This window comes from Heterocephalus glaber, unplaced genomic scaffold (assembly GCF_053883595.1).
Source record: "Heterocephalus glaber isolate CG9 unplaced genomic scaffold, H.glaber_assembly_v1.0 deba00000594, whole genome shotgun sequence".
In the NCBI taxonomy this organism is placed as follows: Eukaryota; Metazoa; Chordata; class Mammalia; order Rodentia; family Bathyergidae; genus Heterocephalus; species Heterocephalus glaber.
The window spans coordinates 14,101,228-14,119,937 of record NW_028258151.1 but is presented as its reverse complement, the minus strand read 5'-3'; the positions used below and the strand labels follow the sequence as shown (position 1 = coordinate 14,119,937).

The window sequence follows — 18,710 nt, the reverse complement described above, 5'->3', positions numbered from 1 at the left end:
CATCCAGGAACAGACTAGGAAGGGGTCGAGCTGGCAAGAGGATCAGGGCTGCTCTGTTTCAGGGAGGCAGAATGCGGCTGGCCCCCAGGACCTTATCTCAGCCCGCCACTGGAACTGTGTTCTGCAAGCCAGCTTGGGGGGGGGGGGTGTCATTAGTTCCAATCTGGGTCAGCCCCTGAGACTGTTGAGCAGCTACTCTGTGACCGACCAGGGGCCAGCGCTGCGCAGGGACCTGGCAGGACACTCGGCGGGGGCGGCCTGATCGCTAGGGAACAGGGAGACTGCACGGGGACCTAGAGCAGGCCTCGAAGCACAGTTCCAAAAGATTTATTGGCGCCCGGTTAGGCCCTGCCAGTACTTTGTGCTTAGGATACAGATGAACTTCGATACTGCCTGGAATAGGGGAGGCAGGGAGGTGGTAACCTTGAGTAGTTACCTGACAGAAAAGGTGGGGTGGGGGCTGGGACCGTGATGCCTGCAGAGTCAGAGTGGACCCAGGGAGGGATATGAGACAGCAAGGGCTAGGATTCTGAGGGCCTCACAGGGCACTGCCGAGAGTTTGGAGTTAAGCTGGGTTTTGAGGACCCAGAACCAACTTAGAGTGTTTGGGCAAATGGAACTTGGCCAGTCAGAGAAATGAGAGTTGCTGCTGGGGGGCTAAGCCAGCAGATTTGGGGAAAGGAAGAAGTCTTACAGGCAGAGAAAGGCCTGGGAATGGTATTGGACTCTGAGGAAGGCCCCAGGGCAGAGGTCCCAGCCCTGGGAAGGCCCTGCTCTGGCCACCCTATTTCTCTGGCCTCTCCACCTCATCTGTTTGCCTGAGGCTGCAGCAAAAACAAAGCAAAGCAAACACTCTATTGGCAGGAGATAAGTGCAGATAAGAGGTTGCCTTCCTCTGGAGGAGGGAGCCGCCAGCCTAGGAAGGGACAGGAAGCAGGGAGAGGCCTTGAAGAGGTGCCAGCCTGACCCTGCTTCAGAGTGGCCGCACCCTTGCACCCCTACTGTGGGGGTCTCTGTGGCTCCACGTTGGTCCAGAGCATGGAGCAGGTCCTCTAGGCTGGCTGAAGACAGTGGGCCATAGAAGGTCCAGGCTGCCCTGCCTCCGGGTTAGGATATCTCCAGTCAGTTGTTGCCCAGCACTTGTAACTTCCACTCAGGACCTGTTTCTTCATCTGTAAAAGAGGCAGAACATCTCCCTCACAGGGATTAGGGGGATACAAGGTGTCCCTGCCCCTGCCAGGTCGGGGACTACATGCTTCCCTTCTCCCAGGGGTCATAGGCAGGGCCCCATCCCATCTATCTCTGAAGGCCAGCTCCACCCAGCTGTCCATCCCCAATGGTCAGCTGCCTGTGTAGGGCCCAGAGTAGCCCCGGCGGAAGATGCTGGGTGTTTGGGTCATATCAGGCAACAGGAAGGGGGGCAGGGAAGGCTTCCTGAAGCAGCCTGTGCCTCTGTGATGAGGGGACAGGGAGAGCCTGGGGGAGGAAAGTACTGGGGAAGGGGAAACCTGGACACCAAACTGGGGATAGAGGGCAGAGAAGCAGAAAGGCCCAGGATTGTCCAGAGCCTCCTGTGGCGGTGAGAAAGGTCACTGCAGGTTCTGGGCAAGATGGTCAAGTTCAAAGCCAGCAACACTTGGCTGGGGCTCTGACCACAACCCCACAGCCCATTTTATAGATGAAGAAGCTGAGGACCCTTAGGAAATGGCAGAGCCAAACCTAGGACCCACAGTCCTCTCCAAACCACACTGCACACAGGGTCCCTGATATCCACTTTTATTCAGGTTAAAAAAAAAAATCCCAATGGACAAAGAAAGAGTGTGACCCAGACTTCCCAGAGTTCCAAGTCTCCACCCAGTACTCCCTGGGAAGTGAAGGAAACAATGGCCATCTGGGATATGGGTTTCATGGAGGGCGAGGCCCAGACCAGGCCTTTCTCTAGGATAAAGTTAAGAAGGAGGTAAGGAGGCCCCAGGAAGATGAAGGGAGTTAGTGGGGCATTGCCCTAGGTTTAAAAAAATAAAATTTCTAAAGGTCAAAAGTTAAAAAAAAAAAAAGCATTAGTGTCTTCTGCTGCCCTCTGCCCAGTGCCCACCCTGGTGGCCACCTCTTGCTCAGCCAGTTCAGAGCTGCGTGTTCTCCTCCTGGCTCTCAGAGTCAGCACCAGATAGGTGCCCACTGCTCCCGGGTGCATGACCATTACTGGCACAGGCCACCAGGGATCCATCCGCCAGCCCCTCGGGCATCTCGCCCAGCAGGCTCCGGCGGATCTCCTGGGGCAGCCTCGCCCGCTGCTCCTGACACTCCTGGGTCAGCTGGGCCAGCAGCTGTGGGAAGAGGACAGGTGTCACAGGGAGTGACACTCAGGCCACTCAGCACCCACCAGCCCACCTCCTCCGTGGCCTCACTTTAGGCTCCTCTTCTGCCAGCTGCTGTAGGACCTGCTGCTGCCCAGCCACCAGGCGGTCATGCCGCTGCTTTTGGGCCTCCTCCAGCTGTGAGGGCAAGCAAGGGCTCAGCTGAAGGGGCCATGGCCTTGGGGCTCTGGCTGGGCACAAAAACCAGGTGGGTGAAGGCTCCCAGGGTTGAAAGACCAGGCCCAAGGACTCCAAAGCCACAGGGCACTGGTCCTTTAAGGCCCAGAGGGAAGACTCTAGAAGCCTTTTGGGACAATATGGCTCCAGCCCAGACAGCAAGGAGGTGGGTTTCTTTTTCCAGGGTTGGGGGTGTGTTGGTTTTCTTTTCAGTACTGGGGATTGAACTCAGGACCTTGCCCTTGCGAGGCAGTCTCGGTGCCACTGAGCTAAATCCCTGGCCCAGGAGGTGGGTTTCTGATGAATGAAAAACCAGGGGTGGACCAGGGTGTCCCAGGAACCTTACTCACCCGACGGATGGCATTGACTGACTCGGTGATGTGCCGCCGGTTAATCTCCGTCAGTTCCCTGTACAGGAGCAAGGCAAGGTGGGCTCAGGGCCCAGGCACCGCCCTGCCTCCCCAGCACCCACATGGCTCCCAGCTCTAACACCCTTACGCCTCCTTCTTATGTTTCTCCCTCGTCTTAGCTTCTGAGATACTGTTGTGGCGCTTCCTATCCAGGATCTTCTGTAGCTCCTTCTTCTCTCTGGAGAGGGGGGTAGAAGAACAGGCGTCAGGGACAGGACTGGGGCCCCTATCCTTCTGGTACCAGGAATCCCTGCACCACCCACATAAGATCCTTGGCCTTCACCTCTCATTCGTCTCCTTCAGCCGCTTGAACTGAGTTGTGTGTGCCTCCAGTACGATCTCTCTGAGTCGCTGCTGAGTCTGGGGACACAGGCAGCCAGTGGGTACCAGAGGACTGATGCCTCCACATGATAGCATCCTTGGCTCCCTGGCCACCGTGCTCCCCACCTGTCTCAGGTGCTCCAGCCTCCGCTCAGCCTCCACATCTGCGTGGGCCTCCCTTAGTTCCAGCAGGCTCTGCACCTGCCTGTTCTGGAATTCTCTGTACTGCTTCACCTCCTCCTCCTCCATGTCCTCCAAGTCAGCGGCCCCACCCCTATGGAGAGAACCTTCTGGGTGATGCTGGGTCCCTTGTGTGGGAAAGCAGAGGGGGCAGGGTACTCTTCTGCAGGTGAGATCTGTCATGCAAACCATTAGGCCCTGCACTGTTAGTTCCACCCAGATCGTGGGGTCCTGTTTTGACAAATGCTTCTTGTGGAGAACTTCAAAAGAGGCATCATTCCCAAAGTAAAGAGTGAGCACAGTTTGGGAAGCTTCTGCCTTCCCTACACCAAACACTCCCCCTGGAACAGCCCCTGGCCCTGTCTGCAGGCCCACTGTGCATGGAACCCATGTGTACACACATCCTCCATCATTCTTGTCAGTGGCCACAGGATACTCACAGGGCACCAGGTGCGTGTTGGGCCTGGGCCAGGCTCTCGAGCAGGCGGCGGGTCAGGGCAATCGCCTTCCGCTGATGCTTTTTGCATAGCTCCCTCAGGTCTCGCTCTTGCCGGCTCCGGAGCTTTGCCAAAGCCTTGTGGCCTCGAAGCTCGCCCAGGGCAGTGGGAGCCACCTCTGTGAGCCAGAGCAAAGGCAAGGGTTGAAGTGGGTGGGCTGGACTGGGACAGCTGCCATCTAGGTGGCCACCCTGCCCTGAGCAGCCCCTGACCCTACCTGAGAGGATGCTGGCAATGAAATCATCCCGCTGCCCTGAGAACAGGCCACAGTGAGAAGGGGGTGGCATGGTGGGAGCCACGCCCCTCAGACCAACCCCCCAGGCTGCCCCCTACCTGGGCTGCTGAGAGATGTGCTTGTGGGGGAGGTGGTCAATCCAGGGGGCCGGCGTGGGGAGGTGTCCAGCAGGCTAGGTGGAGGGTTTGAGGGTGGCTGGGAGCCCAGCTGCTGGGACTGGGCCTCCGGACATGCCTCTGTGCCAGCCTGAGCCTGTGGGGGAGAAAGGAGAATGGTCTTTCTAGAGAAGCCATTTTTTCCAGGCCATCCATGCCCAGTCTCCCAGAGCTGCCCCTCACCTGTCACCTCCTCAGTCTCCTCTTCTGTGACACCCACAGGACCACTTGTTCACCCACCCTCTTCTGTGAAGAGGTACAGAATAAGGACCCCTAAACCTTGTCCACCCCAGGGAGGGAATAGTCTGGCACCAGGCCCATGGCATGGGCTCAGGAACCCGCAGATGGTTCTGAGAATCCTCCTATCTGTGGGCTGCCAACCCAGCCTCCAGTCACTGCTCCTCCTCCCTGCTCAGCTCCTGATTAAATCAGCAAAGGAAGTAGCCATGGAGTGGGCACCAGCCTCTCCTGCTAATAGCGCCGCACAGCTCTAATTGCTGCTGTCTCTAACCTGCCCGCCACAGGCCCCATAGGGACTGGCTCTGGGTGTGCGGCAGAACCTCTGCTCCTGCTCCTCCCCACAGAAGTCACCGCTCCTCATGGCTGTCAGGTGCCCATGTTTGAAAGGCTTCCATGGCCTCAAACTACCCTGGCAAAGGAACCTAGAACCCCCCGGCTTTGACCCTACTTGAAGCTGGAGAAATTCCAGTCCAGATCTGACTGGAAGGTCTCTCCAGGGAATATGGTTTCTATTTCTTTAAGATCCTACAGCTGGGGCTGGGGATGTAGCTAAGTGATAGAGCAGTTGCCCAGAGTTCATGAGGCTGTGGGTTCAATTCCCAGCTCCACCAAAACAAAACAACAAAATGGAGCCAGGCATGATGGTGCATGCCTATAATCCCAGCACTCTGAAGGCTGGGGCAGAAAGATTGCCTCTAGTTCAAGGTCAGCCTGGGCTACATAGTAAGTTCAAGGCCAGCCTGAACTCTGAGCTACAAAGCAAGACCCTGTCTCAAAAAAACAAAACAAAAAACACACAAATCCTACACCTGCTCCTGAGCAAGTGATCAGAAGTCCCTGTATAAAGCAGTGTGACAGACAAGCCCAGCATTAAGAAGCCAGGAATGAGGGCTAAAAGCGCAATCAGGCCATTTAGCCTGAGCAGTCTTACACAGCAACTGCTGCCTCCTGTCCATCTCTGCTCTGGGGACAGGGGGACAAAACTGGGGGTTGGGAGGATTCGATGAGCCAAGGAGGTGAAAAGAGCTCACACCAGGTCTGGCAGAGAATTGGCACTTGCTATTTACTTGGCTTCACTGTCTGGTTCGGGCAAGACAGAATTTAAAAAGCAGATAGGCTGTCCAGCAGGCAAAGGGAGGGATGAGAAGGGTACTGACCAACTCAGCTTGGAGAGGGAAACCAGATGGCTGAGCTGGAAGGCCAGTAAGATGTAGACAGCAGAGGGTAGAAGGCCACAGGGCCTTTCTCTGCCAGAGCCCTGCCCCAGTCAGCCCTGCCACCCCACCCACAATCACAGCCACAGCAGCCACATCTCTTGGCCCAAGGACCAAGGCAAGCTGGACCCCTGCCCACCTCCGAGGCCTGATCCCTCTGCCACCGGGGCTCACCTCACTCTCCCCAATGAGGGCAGCCAGCTGCTTGGCCCGCTGGTCCATTAGGCTGACATGCTTGATGGGGTTGATCAGGGCCTCTGCATAGTCTGGGGGAGCAGAAGGCCAGGGCTCAGACAGAAGCCCTCAGGCTATACCCTCCTTCAGCTGAAGGACTAAAGAACCATCCATCCCTGTGCCCATCCTCCTTAGCCTGGCCCTGCCAGGCCAACATTGGCTCACCCTGGCGGTCACCCGGGATGTAGTCCGAGGCCTCAGTGTAGATGAGCAGGGCCGGCAAGCACAGTGGCTGGTTGGCCTCGTTGCGCAAGCAGACATAGTGGTACCCTGGGCGGCAGGAGGAGAGGTCACTCGGCCCGGCCATGTCCACACACACTGCCCCAGTGCTGATCAGAGCCCACCATGGCCTCACCTGAGCGGATAGCAGAGACAGGCAGGATCCGGTGTCCCACAAACTTGCCGCCCTCCTCAAAGGCTGCAATGCGAAGTGAAGCCAGCGTGGGTAGCACCACCTGTGGGCCCAGACCACTGAGCCACGGAGTGGACACATGGCCACTGGGCTACCATGCCATCCTTGGACAAGCTGACCACTGGCCACTCTCACCATTTAGCTGACCCATACTTCCACAGCCTGACCCAATGGTGACCAGTAGCCATAAGGCCTTGAGCCATGAGCAAAGGCAGACAAGGCCACCAGGTGACAAGTCAGTTTATTGTCAGCTTAGAAACTATAGAATGAGCTGAGAGTTGGGGACTGAGGGCAGCCCAAGCCTAAGTCAGAAGTAGAGACTCAGTCCCCATGTGACTGTGGAGGCAAGAGCGGCACATGCTGGGGCTTTCAGTTCCTGGCAAGTACTTCCAGCCTCCGAGTCAGGGCAGGTTAATGTCCACTCCCCACTGGGGGGGCGACAGGCCCTCTTGCATGCTTCCCTTTCTGCCTCCTCTTAGTTCATGCAACAGACGGCAGGGAACCCTGACTCTGGGACACACAGGGCCTGGGAGGTCCTTTGACCCACCACCACCACCAGCCACAGTGTACCTGGTTCCTGTCACCCACCTGAGAAGCCAGGCAGGTCTGGGCTGGTATAGGCCCTAGCTTACCTTGGGGAACTCAAAGATCTCCTCGTCCCAGACAGGGTTGAAGGAGTTTCCCTGAGACGTCCGAGTGCGGTATTTGCGCCGTGTATCAATAGGAAGTCCGAACATGTCCACCTCCACGTAGATGCCCACCTTCCTGTCGGACAGGAACTGCCCCGAGATCACCTGTGCAGGTGGGCCAAGGAGGCTCAGCAGCTGCTCAGAGTCCTGCCCCCAGGACACCCTGGCCCAGATCTTTCCAGTCCCACCTTGACCCGCAAGGCATTGGCCACAATGCCATCCACAATAACTTCCGTGAAGGGGTCAAAGGATTTGTCCGGTCGCCGCATGAACTCAGGCTTCAGCAGGTACCCACTGTGCCCATTGTACTCAAACACACCTGCATTGAGCTGCATTGGTAAGTCTGGGGGCAAGACAGGCAGGGCAAGGGTCAGTCAGCAGGTTGAGTGAGATCGGTAAGCAGACAGGGCAGCGCCACAGGGAGAAGGACCAGGGATTACTAGGGGCCAGGAGTTCAAGGTCCAGTGTTAGGAGAGGAAACTCAGGAAAGATCAAATAGGTGAGGGGTCTCACTGGGGCTCATCCAGGCCTGAGTTCAGGATCTGGGATTAGAGAGGTCAGAGGGCTGTTCAGGCAAGAGTAGCCCGCCCAATCATGGATCAAGTCAGTAAGATGGGATGGAGGAGGGCCAGGGTCAGGCTCAGGTAGGTCAGGGCTCACCCAGGGTCTGGAAGTTCAGTGCCACGAGCTGGCAGCCCACATTCCAGAAGAGCTGGGGCATGTAGTTGGAAGAGTCCACACGGGTGCCCTTGGGGTAGATGCGGCTGAGCTGCTGCTTATTGTATCTGAGGTTGGCAGTCAGGGCCACACAAGGTACCAGCACCCGCCCTCAGTCAGTCTCCCACTCCCGCTCAAGCCCCACCTTCCTGGGAACCCCCTTCCCCCAGCAAATTTCTGCTGAACCCCACTTCTCTCCTGCCCATGCCCTGTGACAGTCCAGACCCGCCCAAACCCCACGCCTGGGTGCCGTGTGCCAGGCCCCTGCACAGGTTCCAGCAGCACTAGAAACCGGGACCACCTAAAAGCTCCCCTGCTCCAGCCCACAGCGCCTGGTAGGATACTCCACAAACTCCATGGGGCTCTTGGTCAGCTGCTCCATGGCTTTGGTCTCCACAAAGGAGGACATCTCAAAGCACTTGTTCCTTTCTGGCAAGCAGCAGAGTGAGGTTATCAGGCCCAGCAGGGCCAGGCAGGGCTGTCTCCCACCCATCACCCACCTCACTCACTGCGAGCAGCCTCAAAAGACTTGAACTTGACGGGCTCAACATAGTTGACAAGAGTTGACATCTCCTCAGTGGCGTTGACCTCACTGCTGGCTGTGCCCTGGGACCCCAAGCCCAGGGTCAAACACACTGGACATTCCCTAGCTTGTCCCCACAAAGGAGGTGCCATCCCTACAGTCGCAAGCCCACCAGCTTTCTGCAGGACCCCATCATCCCCATGGCCCAGACAATTCTGCTGTCCCCTGCCCTGGGAGCCCCTCCAGCCTTCCAACTGCACCACATGCCCTGCACCCTTGCCTCCTGGTTTTACTCTTGCCTCCCTGCCACTCCCCTTCTGACCCTCAAAGCTGGAACCTCTCAGGCAACCCCGGTAGTTCAGTTACTCACATGTACATGAGCTCAGATTTCCATTCCCAGCCACTCCTTCTAGTCACCATCCCCTTGCCATCTGCTCTCAACTCAGCTACTTTGTTGGGAGCTCTGGCCATCCCTGTCCATGCCCTCCCTGCTCTGCACTCTTCTCAAATCTATCAGACTGACCTTTTCTGCCATTTCCACTTCTTAACATTCCCCACAATACACCCTCTTTTTTTTTTTGGTACCGGGGATCAAACTCAGGACCCTGTGCTTACAAAGCAGGTGACGGCACCACTGAGCTAAATCCCCAGCTACACACCCTCTTTTTGCACTGGCCCCTCTTCTTGCACTCTGTCCCTGCCTCAGGTCCTTTGTACATGCTGTCCCCAACCTCCCTTACCCATGTCATGAGTATAATTGTACACTCATTTCCAGGCCTGTTTACTGAGAAAAACCTCCCAAGCCCTGCACACATATACTAAACTCTAGGAAGTCAGGGATGATGCCTGTCTTGTTCACAGCCAGACCCATTACATAGCACCATGCCTGACACAGAGTGGGTGCTCAGCAAACCTCCTCCTACTTGCCCGCATGTGGCTCTGACCTCATCTGTAGTTGGCTTTTTGGGATCTGTTTGTTCTTCCTCCTCCTCCTCCTCATCCTCCTCCTCACGGTCAGCAGGCCCAAGAACATCTGAGCCCCGGTTCAGGCTCTCTTCACCTAGAGACTTCCGGGGCTCCAGGCTGGGCTTCTCAAGCCCCACTTCTTCCCCATTGCTCAGGCCTGGGCAGCTGTCAGAGCTGGGGGACCCTGTAGAGAGCAGGGGTTAGAGGTCAGGACCACAGACCAATGCTCAGGAAGCCTGGAGGTTGTGCTGAGTGTGTGGAGGGGCAACTCAGTGGGGAAGTGAAGGAATACTCTAGGTAGTGCAGTCTGGGGAGAGGTCAGAGGTCAGGGGTCAGAAAGCATTAAAGCTGATGAGTTCAGAGGAGTCACAGGTCAAAGGTGAAGGCCTGGAGTTATATTCAGGGAGATAGGCTGGGTGGCACAGAAAGGTGAGAAGTCAGGAATTGGGGTACAACAGCCTTAATAGCAGGGACAAAGAATGTCAAGATAGGTTACAGGTCTGGGTTGGTCATAGACACAGAGAGGGGAACTCAGTAAAGTAAGAAGTCAGGGGTCCCCCAGTAAAGTGACAGGGCAAAGGTTAGCTAAAATTATAGCCAACTGGGTGGCTGGAGTCAGTGGAGGTTCTGAGGGTCACATGCAAAAGCATAAGGATGTGCTTTGTTGAGGTCAGAGTTCAGAGCCCTAACCTAGCTTCAAGGAAGACTGTGTGGAGTAGGAGGCCAAGCACGAGGGGTCAGGAGTTGGACAAAACTAAATCTTGTTGGGGCACAGCTTGGTTTGGTGGGAGGTCCCATGCCCAGGTGAGTGGTGGTGAGTGGCTGGGAGGAGGGAGATCTGGGTCAGGACGGGCTCAGTAAAGCAGGGGGTTTGGGCTGCAGTGGTGCTGTGCCAGGAGGTAAGGGCAAAAGGTGATCCAGGGTCAGGATCTAGGCTAAAGGTAGAGCCAGGCCTTACCTAGCTGAGGAGAAGAGGGCTCGGTAGCAGCGGAGCTCTCACTTAGGGCTGAGTTGCTCTGCTCCAGTGGCCGCTTGCGCACAGAGTAAGTCGTGCTGGGTCGGTGCCGCTTCTTGTTCTTCACCAGGATGCGGCCCATCAGCTCCTGGGGGCTGGGCAGGGGGATGCCCGAAGCCAGCTGGGTGCGCATAGACAGGTCAGGGCTTTCCATGGCACCCTTCACACCCCATGGGCCCTGCCTCAGCTCCAAGCCCCCATACCGGGTACTTATCCAGTGGGTCAATAAGCAGTGCATCCCCAAAGATGGAGCGGCAGTACTCGGCCATCTTGGCCTGCTGCTTTGCCCTGTAAGGCCAAGGTCAGAGGTCAGAGTTCCTGGAGGGAGCTGAGGCAGGACAGGGAAGAGGCCCACAAGGTGGGTGCCAGTTCCCAGGGTCAGAGGTCATGAGAGCACAGAGGAAGGGTCATCTCTGGGGTCCTCGGGGACCACCACCAGAGGCATTCATATTAGAGATTTCCATTACAGGCATTGCAGGTCAGAGGGCCTGAAGATGGGGTCCCCGAGCCAGGAGCCACTTACGAGTCCACATGGTTCTCGAAGGAGAGGATGACGGGGTAGGGTGAGGTCTTGAAGGCAGTCTCGGCAATAGCCTCGAGTACGTCACGCAGTGGCACCTCAGTGGTCATGGTGAAGCCATGGGTGATGAAGGGCTCCTCCTCGGGTGGCCTTCCCTTCCACACATCCAGCTCCACACAGCGGCAGCCCCACAGCAGCGCCTGGCGGTACATCTCCACCGACGAGGTCCCGGCCAGCTGCCCCGCTGGGGATGAGACTGTGTCACCACAGCCACCTGCCTGCCCAGCCCCTCACCACTCCCACTCCACACTGAACCAGGCCACACTGGGGACACAGAGGCCCCTGTGGCAGCCCAGTCCAGCACTGGCACATACTGGCCAGCTCTACGGAGCCAGCACTGTCTCTCCCAGGGCAAGGCCTAGGTTCTGCCCTCACCCATGTCCATCTAAGTGGGCACATAGCAGGCATCTGGCAGCCTGGGTTAGCCTGATCCCTCCTCTAGGGCTATCTTCTCTCATCCTCTCTCCCTACCACCATCCTGCCTCACAAGCCAGATCTGTGGGAGTCATGCCTGACACCCAGCATAGCCCCCAAGGCTGTACCAATCTATGCCTCCCTGTCTTCACTCCTGCCACCAGCCTCTGCCCTGGAACAGCCTTACCATTTGCTGTCTGGGGGACCACAGGCCCCTCCCTCCGATTCAATCCCCACAGAGTACCTGGCCACAGCCTTCTGCAGGCATACCAGATCACATCCCCTTCCACTTGCTGCCCTCGAAAATGCCTCTCCTACTCAGGAGCCCACAAACCTTCCATGCCCCCTCTCTCACCACACACCTGCTCCAGCTCAGACCCCACCTTCCTCTCTGGCCTCCTTTCTTACTTCTTCTCTTTCACGGGGGAGAGGAGCCTGCTGGAGATCGAACCCATGGCCCTGAACATGCCAGGCAAGTGCTCTACCACTGAGCTACACCCTAGCCTTTTTCATTTTTTATTTTGAGACATGGCCTTGCCAAGTTGCCCCTTAAACTACCAAGTGGTCTCCTACCCCAGACCTTTGCGCCACCACTCCTGCATGCATTTCGAGCCCTCTGCAGGGAAGCTTTCTGACCTCGAAAGGGGCAAGTTCCAAGAGAAGCCCCACTCCCAGGAGCAGATTGTTCGTCCCCTGCCACCTCCCCAGCACTGTCCCACACACGAGCAAATGAGGTGAAAGAATGATGCCTCAGGGAGGGAGGCAGTTCAGGCCAGAGGACAGAGGAGAAGAGAACAGGTATGTACTGCTCCCCACCACTCACCTGTGAGGTAGGTGTTGTGTGAGGAATTGATGAAGTAGGCGCTCAGTGGCTGTGTCATGTCCATGCTCAGATCCAGAGCTTCCAGGGGCAGGATGCCATTCTCCTCCCCTCCCAGGTAGCGGCTGAAGCCCTCCATAGACATCTGGTCTAAGGTGGAGCAGTGGCAGGTCAGTTGGGCCCTTCCCACCCTTTTCTACCCCTGGCTGCTTGCCACTCACCACGCTCCAGGAACTGCTGGTTAGGTTCATACTTCTCGATGAGCAGCCGGGCCTGGGAGGGCCGCAGGGGCGGGTACAGCACTTCATTGAGTCTTGGATCCCTTTGCTTCTGGTTGATGAAGTCCATGAGCTGCTCCAGCGTCAGGTATGGCTTGCCCTTGGCACCTCTAAGGGGCCAGAAGCTGGCTAAGGCTGGAGGCTCACCAACACTCCCCCATGCCAAGCCCTCACCCTGTGACAGGGAGTCAGAGGCCGGTGCCTGGCTCCAGCAGCCACATATTGCAACTCTGGGCAAATCTCTGTTCCTTCTGGGCCTCAGTTTCCCCATCTACACTCCTGACTTCTCAGTATGGTTGGGGCAGCAGATGAGCTGGCAATGGCACTAGCAAGGGCTCTGGAAGCTGCTACATGCTCAGCTGTCACCCTGTGTTTCCAGACCCTAGATCCAGTCTTGGCTCCACCTCTCACTTGCTATGCAGGCTCAAGCAGGTCCCATAACAAGTCTGGGCCACTTGGATATCATAAACCAACTGTGGCAAAGGACTGACATGGAGCTATCCACAGCTGGGCCACAGAATCTGTGGCTCAGAGCATAAGTACATTATGCTCATCCTGCCCCCTTCCAGTACTCTGGGACCTGGCCCACCAGTGCCCCTGTCCCCATGAGGCTAGAGGCACACAGAGCAGAGACCAGACACAGGAGCACAGGGAACCGGGAGCTGGGCCCAGCCCTGCTCACATCTCCAGCAGGATCTTGTCAATGTCTGGCCGAAGACACAGCTTATTCAGGAACCGCTCGAAGATTTCCAGGGAAAATTCATCAGGCCGGATGGACTCACTCTGGGGGCAAGGAGTAAGGGGTGAGAACCTGGGACATCCAGCCCCAGAGGGTGAGAACCCCCAGCCCCACCCCACCCCACCCCACATACCCGATTGAAATTGAGGCCACAGGACTCCAGCGCTGTCTCCACCCGCTTCTTGTCTGCTGAGAACATCTTCAGGATGCTGATTCGGGCAAGTGGGGTCAGGGTCAATGGGGGGCAAAGGTCACCAAGGTCAGGGCAGGAGAGAAGATGCTGAGGGGAAAGGGTGCTCACTTCTTGACAGGAATCCTTCCATCCTGGTTCACCTGCAGCTTCAGCTTCGTGTATCTGGGGTGGTAGGTACAGAAGTCACATCCTGGGAATGGCCACAAGATTTCCCCCCACCTGCCACCCCATGCCAAGGTAGCCCTGGACTGACGCTTTCCGAAGGAAGGTGTTCCGAGAGGCATTCTGACCCAGGATGTTCATAGCCAGCTTAAACAGCTCCTCAGACCAGACCTGGGGAGCCAACATACAGGGGTAGAAGGTAAATGGGGGGAGACAAGGCCAGCCCTGCCACAGCCCTCACCTAGGATGGAGTTTGGTACACAGCAAGTCAGAGAACAGCCTAGAACACAGTGGGTGCTCAGTAAGTGACAGGGCAGCGAGTCCTCAGGCTGCCCCTCAGCCCCAGCCCACCTTGATTGTGTCATCCTGCACCGCCATGAAGTTCAAGAACGTGGTGTTTACTGGGTCTGGCCCAGCCACCACCGTCATTAGCTTCTCCTCCAGCCGGGTATCAGGACCCCCAAAACCAAGCACTTCCCGGATCTTGGGGTCCTGAGTAGCAAAAGCCAAGGGTGAGGAGGGGTATCCTAGCCCCTAGAGCCCCTCCTTCCCTTAGTCCCATCCACCTTATGCACCTTGGGCAGGCGAGCATAACGTCCCGTCCGTGTGTCCCTGATGGAGCTGATGTCCAGTGTGTCCACTTCCTGGGGAAACCATACCCTAGGATGGCTGAGCAGTTGCAGGGCCAGAGTAGAAGCCCCCAGGATCCCCACCCAGGCTGGAGTAGCATCCTCTGCCTCAGCCCCTGCCCTTAGCACTATCTGGGGAGCCATGGGAGAGATCAGCAAGTAGCCGGGTCCAACCCCCAGGGCAGAGGGGCCTGGCCCTGTAATGGCCCAACCAGCACCTGCCCTCACCATGTTGGGTCCTGTCCAGTACAAAAAGAAGCCATTGGGGTCCACACGTAGGGTCACCAGGTTCCGACTGGAGGTCTCCTGGAGATAGCACAGGACAGCAAGGTTCAGGGAGGGCTACAGCAGGGTTCAGGGAGAGCTGCAGGAGGCTTGGGCCCTGGACTCTTCTAGCTGTCACTCGTGTAGAAATACCAATGTTCCTGCCAGCCTCATCTAGCACCCACAGGTCCACTGTGGCTGTCTACGGCCCAAGGTCCTCAGTGTGGCATTTAGTGTACTGGCCCCATCCCTCCCAGCCTCTCCTCCTTTGCTCCAGGAGTCTGTCACATGGGTCACTACCTATTCTTTCCCCATCTCCCAGCTTTTGCCATATCATTCCCTGTGCTAGGAAATCCCCTAACCAGGCAGTGTGATGCATCCCTGTAATCCCAACACTGAGGGAGGGGGATCGAAAGTTCAAGTCCTTGTGGGCAATTTAGTGAGACTCAGTTTCAAAGTAAAAATACAGGGACTGGGGATTTAGCTCAATGGTGCTGCTGCCTGCCTCAAAAGCATAAGGTCCTGAGTTCAATCCCCAGTACCAAAAAAAAAACCTTTTAAATAAAAAATAAAAATACACGGGCCCAGGGATTTAGCTCAGTGGTTCTGGCACCAGCCTCAAAAGTGCAAGGTCTGGAGTTTGATCCCCAGTACCAAAAAAATAATAATAAAATAAAATAAAATAAAAATACAGAAAAGGGTCTGGGGCTTTAGCTCAGTGGTGCCGAGCTTGCCTTGCAAGTGCAAGGTCCTGAGTTCTATCCCTGGTACCGGAAAAAAAAAAAAAAATACACTGGACATGTACTCAGTTTGAAAGTCCTTGGGCAGGGGATTTAGCTCAGTGGTTTCGCCACCACTGTGCAAGTGCAAGAACCTGAGTTCGATCCCCGGTACCAAAAAAAAAAAGCCCTGGGTTCAAGTCCCAGCACCACAGAAATAAAGTAAAATGGTCTAGGCATGTAGCTCAGTGGTAGATATTCCCTGGGTTTAATCCTGGTACCAGAAAAAAGGGAAATCATTTACTTCTCTACCCATGAAATCTAACCCACCTGCCCGGGAGGCCTCCTCTGACTCTGTGCTGGGCTCAGTTTTCCCAGAAGCCCCAAGAGCTCCATAACAGTTGGAGCCCTCACCTGACAGCCCCCTTAGTTGAGCCCATTATAGAAGTAGACATCTGTGGGATGAAACCAGAGGGTTTGGAAGTCTGGCCCCACAGCCCTTCCCCCTGCGGCCTCATGATGGTTAGTCAGCCACCCTTCATTCTGCCTCCAAGCCCAGCACCTGTCATCTTACACCTCAGGGGACCCTCGTGTCCTACAGGCTCACACCATCTTACAGAGGCACAAATTGTCCAGGGCTGGGGCAGTGAGCTGTCTTTTCCCAAACAGCCCTGTGATTGGAGGGGGTAGGGAAAGAAGAGCACACCGGCCCCATTTTCTGAAGAGTGCCCAGTGCCTGGCACATTCCCAGGGCCATCCTAGGGAACTGAGGACTCTGACTCAAGAGGGCTGTCATCAAGGGCTCAGACTTGGCCAGGACCCAACTGGCTAGTTGGTCACAGGAACTCCTCTCCAGTCAAAAGAGGCCCCCACCTCATGTTGTGTGTCACTCCCAAACTGCTACTCACTGTCTGGTGGACAATCCCATCACCAAATGTACAGCAACTCACATTCATGTGTCCCCACCATGGGCCAGGGGCAGCTCTAAGCATTTAGTAGCTCCAAGCCTGCTAACGACCCTGTGTGTTATCCCTATTTTACACATGAGCAAACTGAGGCACAGGACGGCTAGGGCTTGCCCAAGGACAAGAACAGAAGCCAGGATTTACAGGATGTACCATTACAGTGTCCTGTGACCTGGGAAGCAGGGAGCCAACCAAGGTACCCACAGGTTCACGGTCCTGGGCTCAGCCACAGCCCCACAGTAGGTCCTAAGCTAAGCCCACTTGTCAGGCCTCAGTTTCCACTTCTGGAGAATGGAGATTGCACCAGCCCCACCCATTGCAGACTTCGCTTACAAAGGACAGCAACTGATCTAGGGACAGAGGGAACAGGAGGCCCTCAAAGCTGGGATGCACGGTCCTCCATCCCAGTGTGCTGACACGGAGTCCCAGCCCCTCCAGGGGATTCCCAACACAGTCCTCCAGCTTACGTTCCCCATTGTTGTGAGGAGGGGGAAGTCAGAAGGTACTATGCCTAGGGCTTCCTTGGCCCCTCCCCAGGGTCTGGTCCCTAGCTCTCCAGCCCCAAGCCTGGTCAGCAACCCCCACCCCCACCCCCAGGGCCCTCTCCCTGTTCCCACTTCCTTATTTGGGTTTATCACACGGGAAAGAAAAGGGGGAACTTTTCCCTTCAGACTGGCCTTGGAGGAAGGGGTCTCCTAGGCCTGGGGGGGGGCGCCAAGGTACCCCTCACCCGAACACCTGCGCCCAGGACACGCCCCCAGCCCCTCCCCCCAGCTCCCACGCCTTTCAGCCCCACCCAGCCGGAAAGGAGCCCAGCGTCTTCCAGGCCTGTGGCCTGACCCCGGGAGGAACAGCAAGGGAGCTCTGGCCGCTGGCCGGGTAGAGGCCCCGGGGAAGTAGGGGCCCTGGGGAGAGAGGAGGGGGCAGTGTGAAAACGTGGGTGGGGCACAGGACCAAGATGGGGTGCGGCAGGTGGGGGCCTGAGCATCTGGGAGGTACCAGGAGCGGGGGGGTAGAAAGGGGAGGCCACGATTTATTGGGGTTCAAAGTCCCAAGGCTAAGGAGTGGAGAGCAAAGTTTCCAAGGGTGGAGGAACATTACGGGGGTACTTTTCCCTGGGGAGGGGGTGACTTGGTGCTCCCACCTGACCCGGGAGCTGGGCTGAGAACCAGAAACAGGGCGAAAGCCAAGAGAGGGTGAAGTGATGAATGGAGAAGTTCTCTTAGGGCCCGGCAACGAGGACAGCAGGGTCGCAGTGGCACCCACCCAGGACGAGGGACCCCTGAGCCCGCCAGGGCGTCCAGCGCCGCAGGGATCTGGGGACCAGGCCAGGGTCCGGGACCTAGAATTAGTGTGGCAGGGAGGGGTGCAAAGAGCAAGTAAAATGAGGAGCGGGATTTACCGGGGCTCAAAGTATGGATAGCCAATTTCGCCGAGCTGAGGAACTGGGGTTGGTGGGGGGGACAAAGTCTTCATGACCAGGACGACTGGGGACTCAAGTTTCCGGAGTGCAGCCGGGCTGGGATGGGGGCGCCGTAGCCAGGCGAGGCTGGCGTGGGGGTCCCCAGCATCGAACGGAGCGCGCCGGGAGTCCCCGGATCTGGGCGCCGCGGGGGGCCGCCACATTTACCTCGTCCCATTTGATGAACTTACTCCCCCGCCGCAGGGTCTCCACCACAGTAGCGGGCTCCAGCTGCAGCGCATGGACGCCGGGCCTGGCGCCCGCCATAGCAGACCCACGAGCAGATCGGGGACCCCCGGATCCCCGACGGCGACCGACGGCGCCGACACTCTCTCCGCGCGCTCCCGCGCGGCCCGCTTCGGCCCCGCGGCGTCAGCGCCCGCCCGCTTGTCTGTCCCGGACGACCAGAGACTGGGCGCCGAGCCCCGCCCCCGCCCCGCCCAGACCCGCCCACCTCGTGTCGGCTCCCCCTAGCGGCCGGGGCGGCGACTGCAGCCAGAGGCAGACGGGGCGGGGCTACCTGCCCGAGTTGGGTGGGGGCTTGTGAGAGGGACTCTTCAAGAACCCATTCTTTGGGGCCCTGCGCCTACTGAATACAGTTGTAGGGACGGAGTGTCCAGGGACCTGCTCAAGACCGACTGGACGAGGGACTGGAGGTCAGAACTTGGACCAGGGGAAGCAGAACTCTGGTCCCACCCCGGTTCTGCTGCACTTTAGCTGTGTGCAGGAAAAGCCACCTCCATCCTGTGCCCTCGCTTTGCTTCTACACCACTGCAGCAGCGCGGCTCCCCCTCCCCCGGAGCACTTAGTCTGTTAATGGGCCTCCCATCAGCAGGCGCCCATCCCCGTCCCAGCCCTGAAAGGCTGGGCGCCAGCACCCACCCACCCCCACCCCCACCCCACCCCCCGCCACGCAGGCACCCTGAGTGAGCTCTGGAAGGCCACCTTTGGTGCTGCAGACCCTGTGACCCCAGCTGTCTCTGTGGGCTCCCTACTGAGATGTGCTTGAAGAGGAGGCTGGTTATTTGCCCAGAGGGGCCAGGAGCCTTCTGGGCGTCCCCAAAGGAGGGGCTCAGCAGTGCCTGGCCCACAGCAGGTGCCCTGAAATCTGTGTGCCAGTGCTGGGAGGAGGGTAAGGCGCAT

General features: G+C 57.5%; 1 protein-coding gene across 2 annotated transcripts; it reads right to left on the bottom strand.

The window, feature by feature from the left end:
* Positions 1-998: 998 nt before the first annotated feature.
* Plcb3 (phospholipase C beta 3) lies at positions 999-17,965 on the bottom strand. 2 transcript variants are annotated; one of them, XM_004852524.4, is made up of 32 exons: positions 17,736-17,965; positions 14,386-14,463; positions 14,104-14,172; positions 13,880-14,020; positions 13,620-13,699; positions 13,475-13,528; positions 13,307-13,382; positions 13,117-13,217; positions 12,378-12,544; positions 12,160-12,306; positions 10,866-11,106; positions 10,546-10,630; positions 10,286-10,463; positions 9,306-9,511; positions 8,348-8,444; positions 8,183-8,267; positions 7,782-7,906; positions 7,310-7,464; positions 7,065-7,226; positions 6,376-6,475; positions 6,186-6,290; positions 5,961-6,052; positions 4,276-4,429; positions 4,160-4,195; positions 3,886-4,060; positions 3,392-3,539; positions 3,228-3,304; positions 3,033-3,122; positions 2,885-2,942; positions 2,409-2,495; positions 2,108-2,327; positions 999-1,172 (listed from the first exon to the last, which is right to left on the bottom strand). In XM_004852524.4, the coding sequence occupies exons 1-31, from the start codon at positions 17,832-17,834 to the stop codon at positions 2,124-2,126; spliced, it is 3,672 nt and encodes a 1,223-aa protein (XP_004852581.1). In that variant the 5' UTR covers positions 17,835-17,965; the 3' UTR covers positions 999-1,172; positions 2,108-2,123. The 2 variants fall into 2 exon arrangements, with proteins under 2 accessions (XP_004852581.1, XP_004852580.1); XM_004852523.3 differs by lacking the exon at positions 999-1,172 and having other exon boundaries at positions 1,761-2,327.
* Positions 17,966-18,710: the final 745 nt, after the last annotated feature.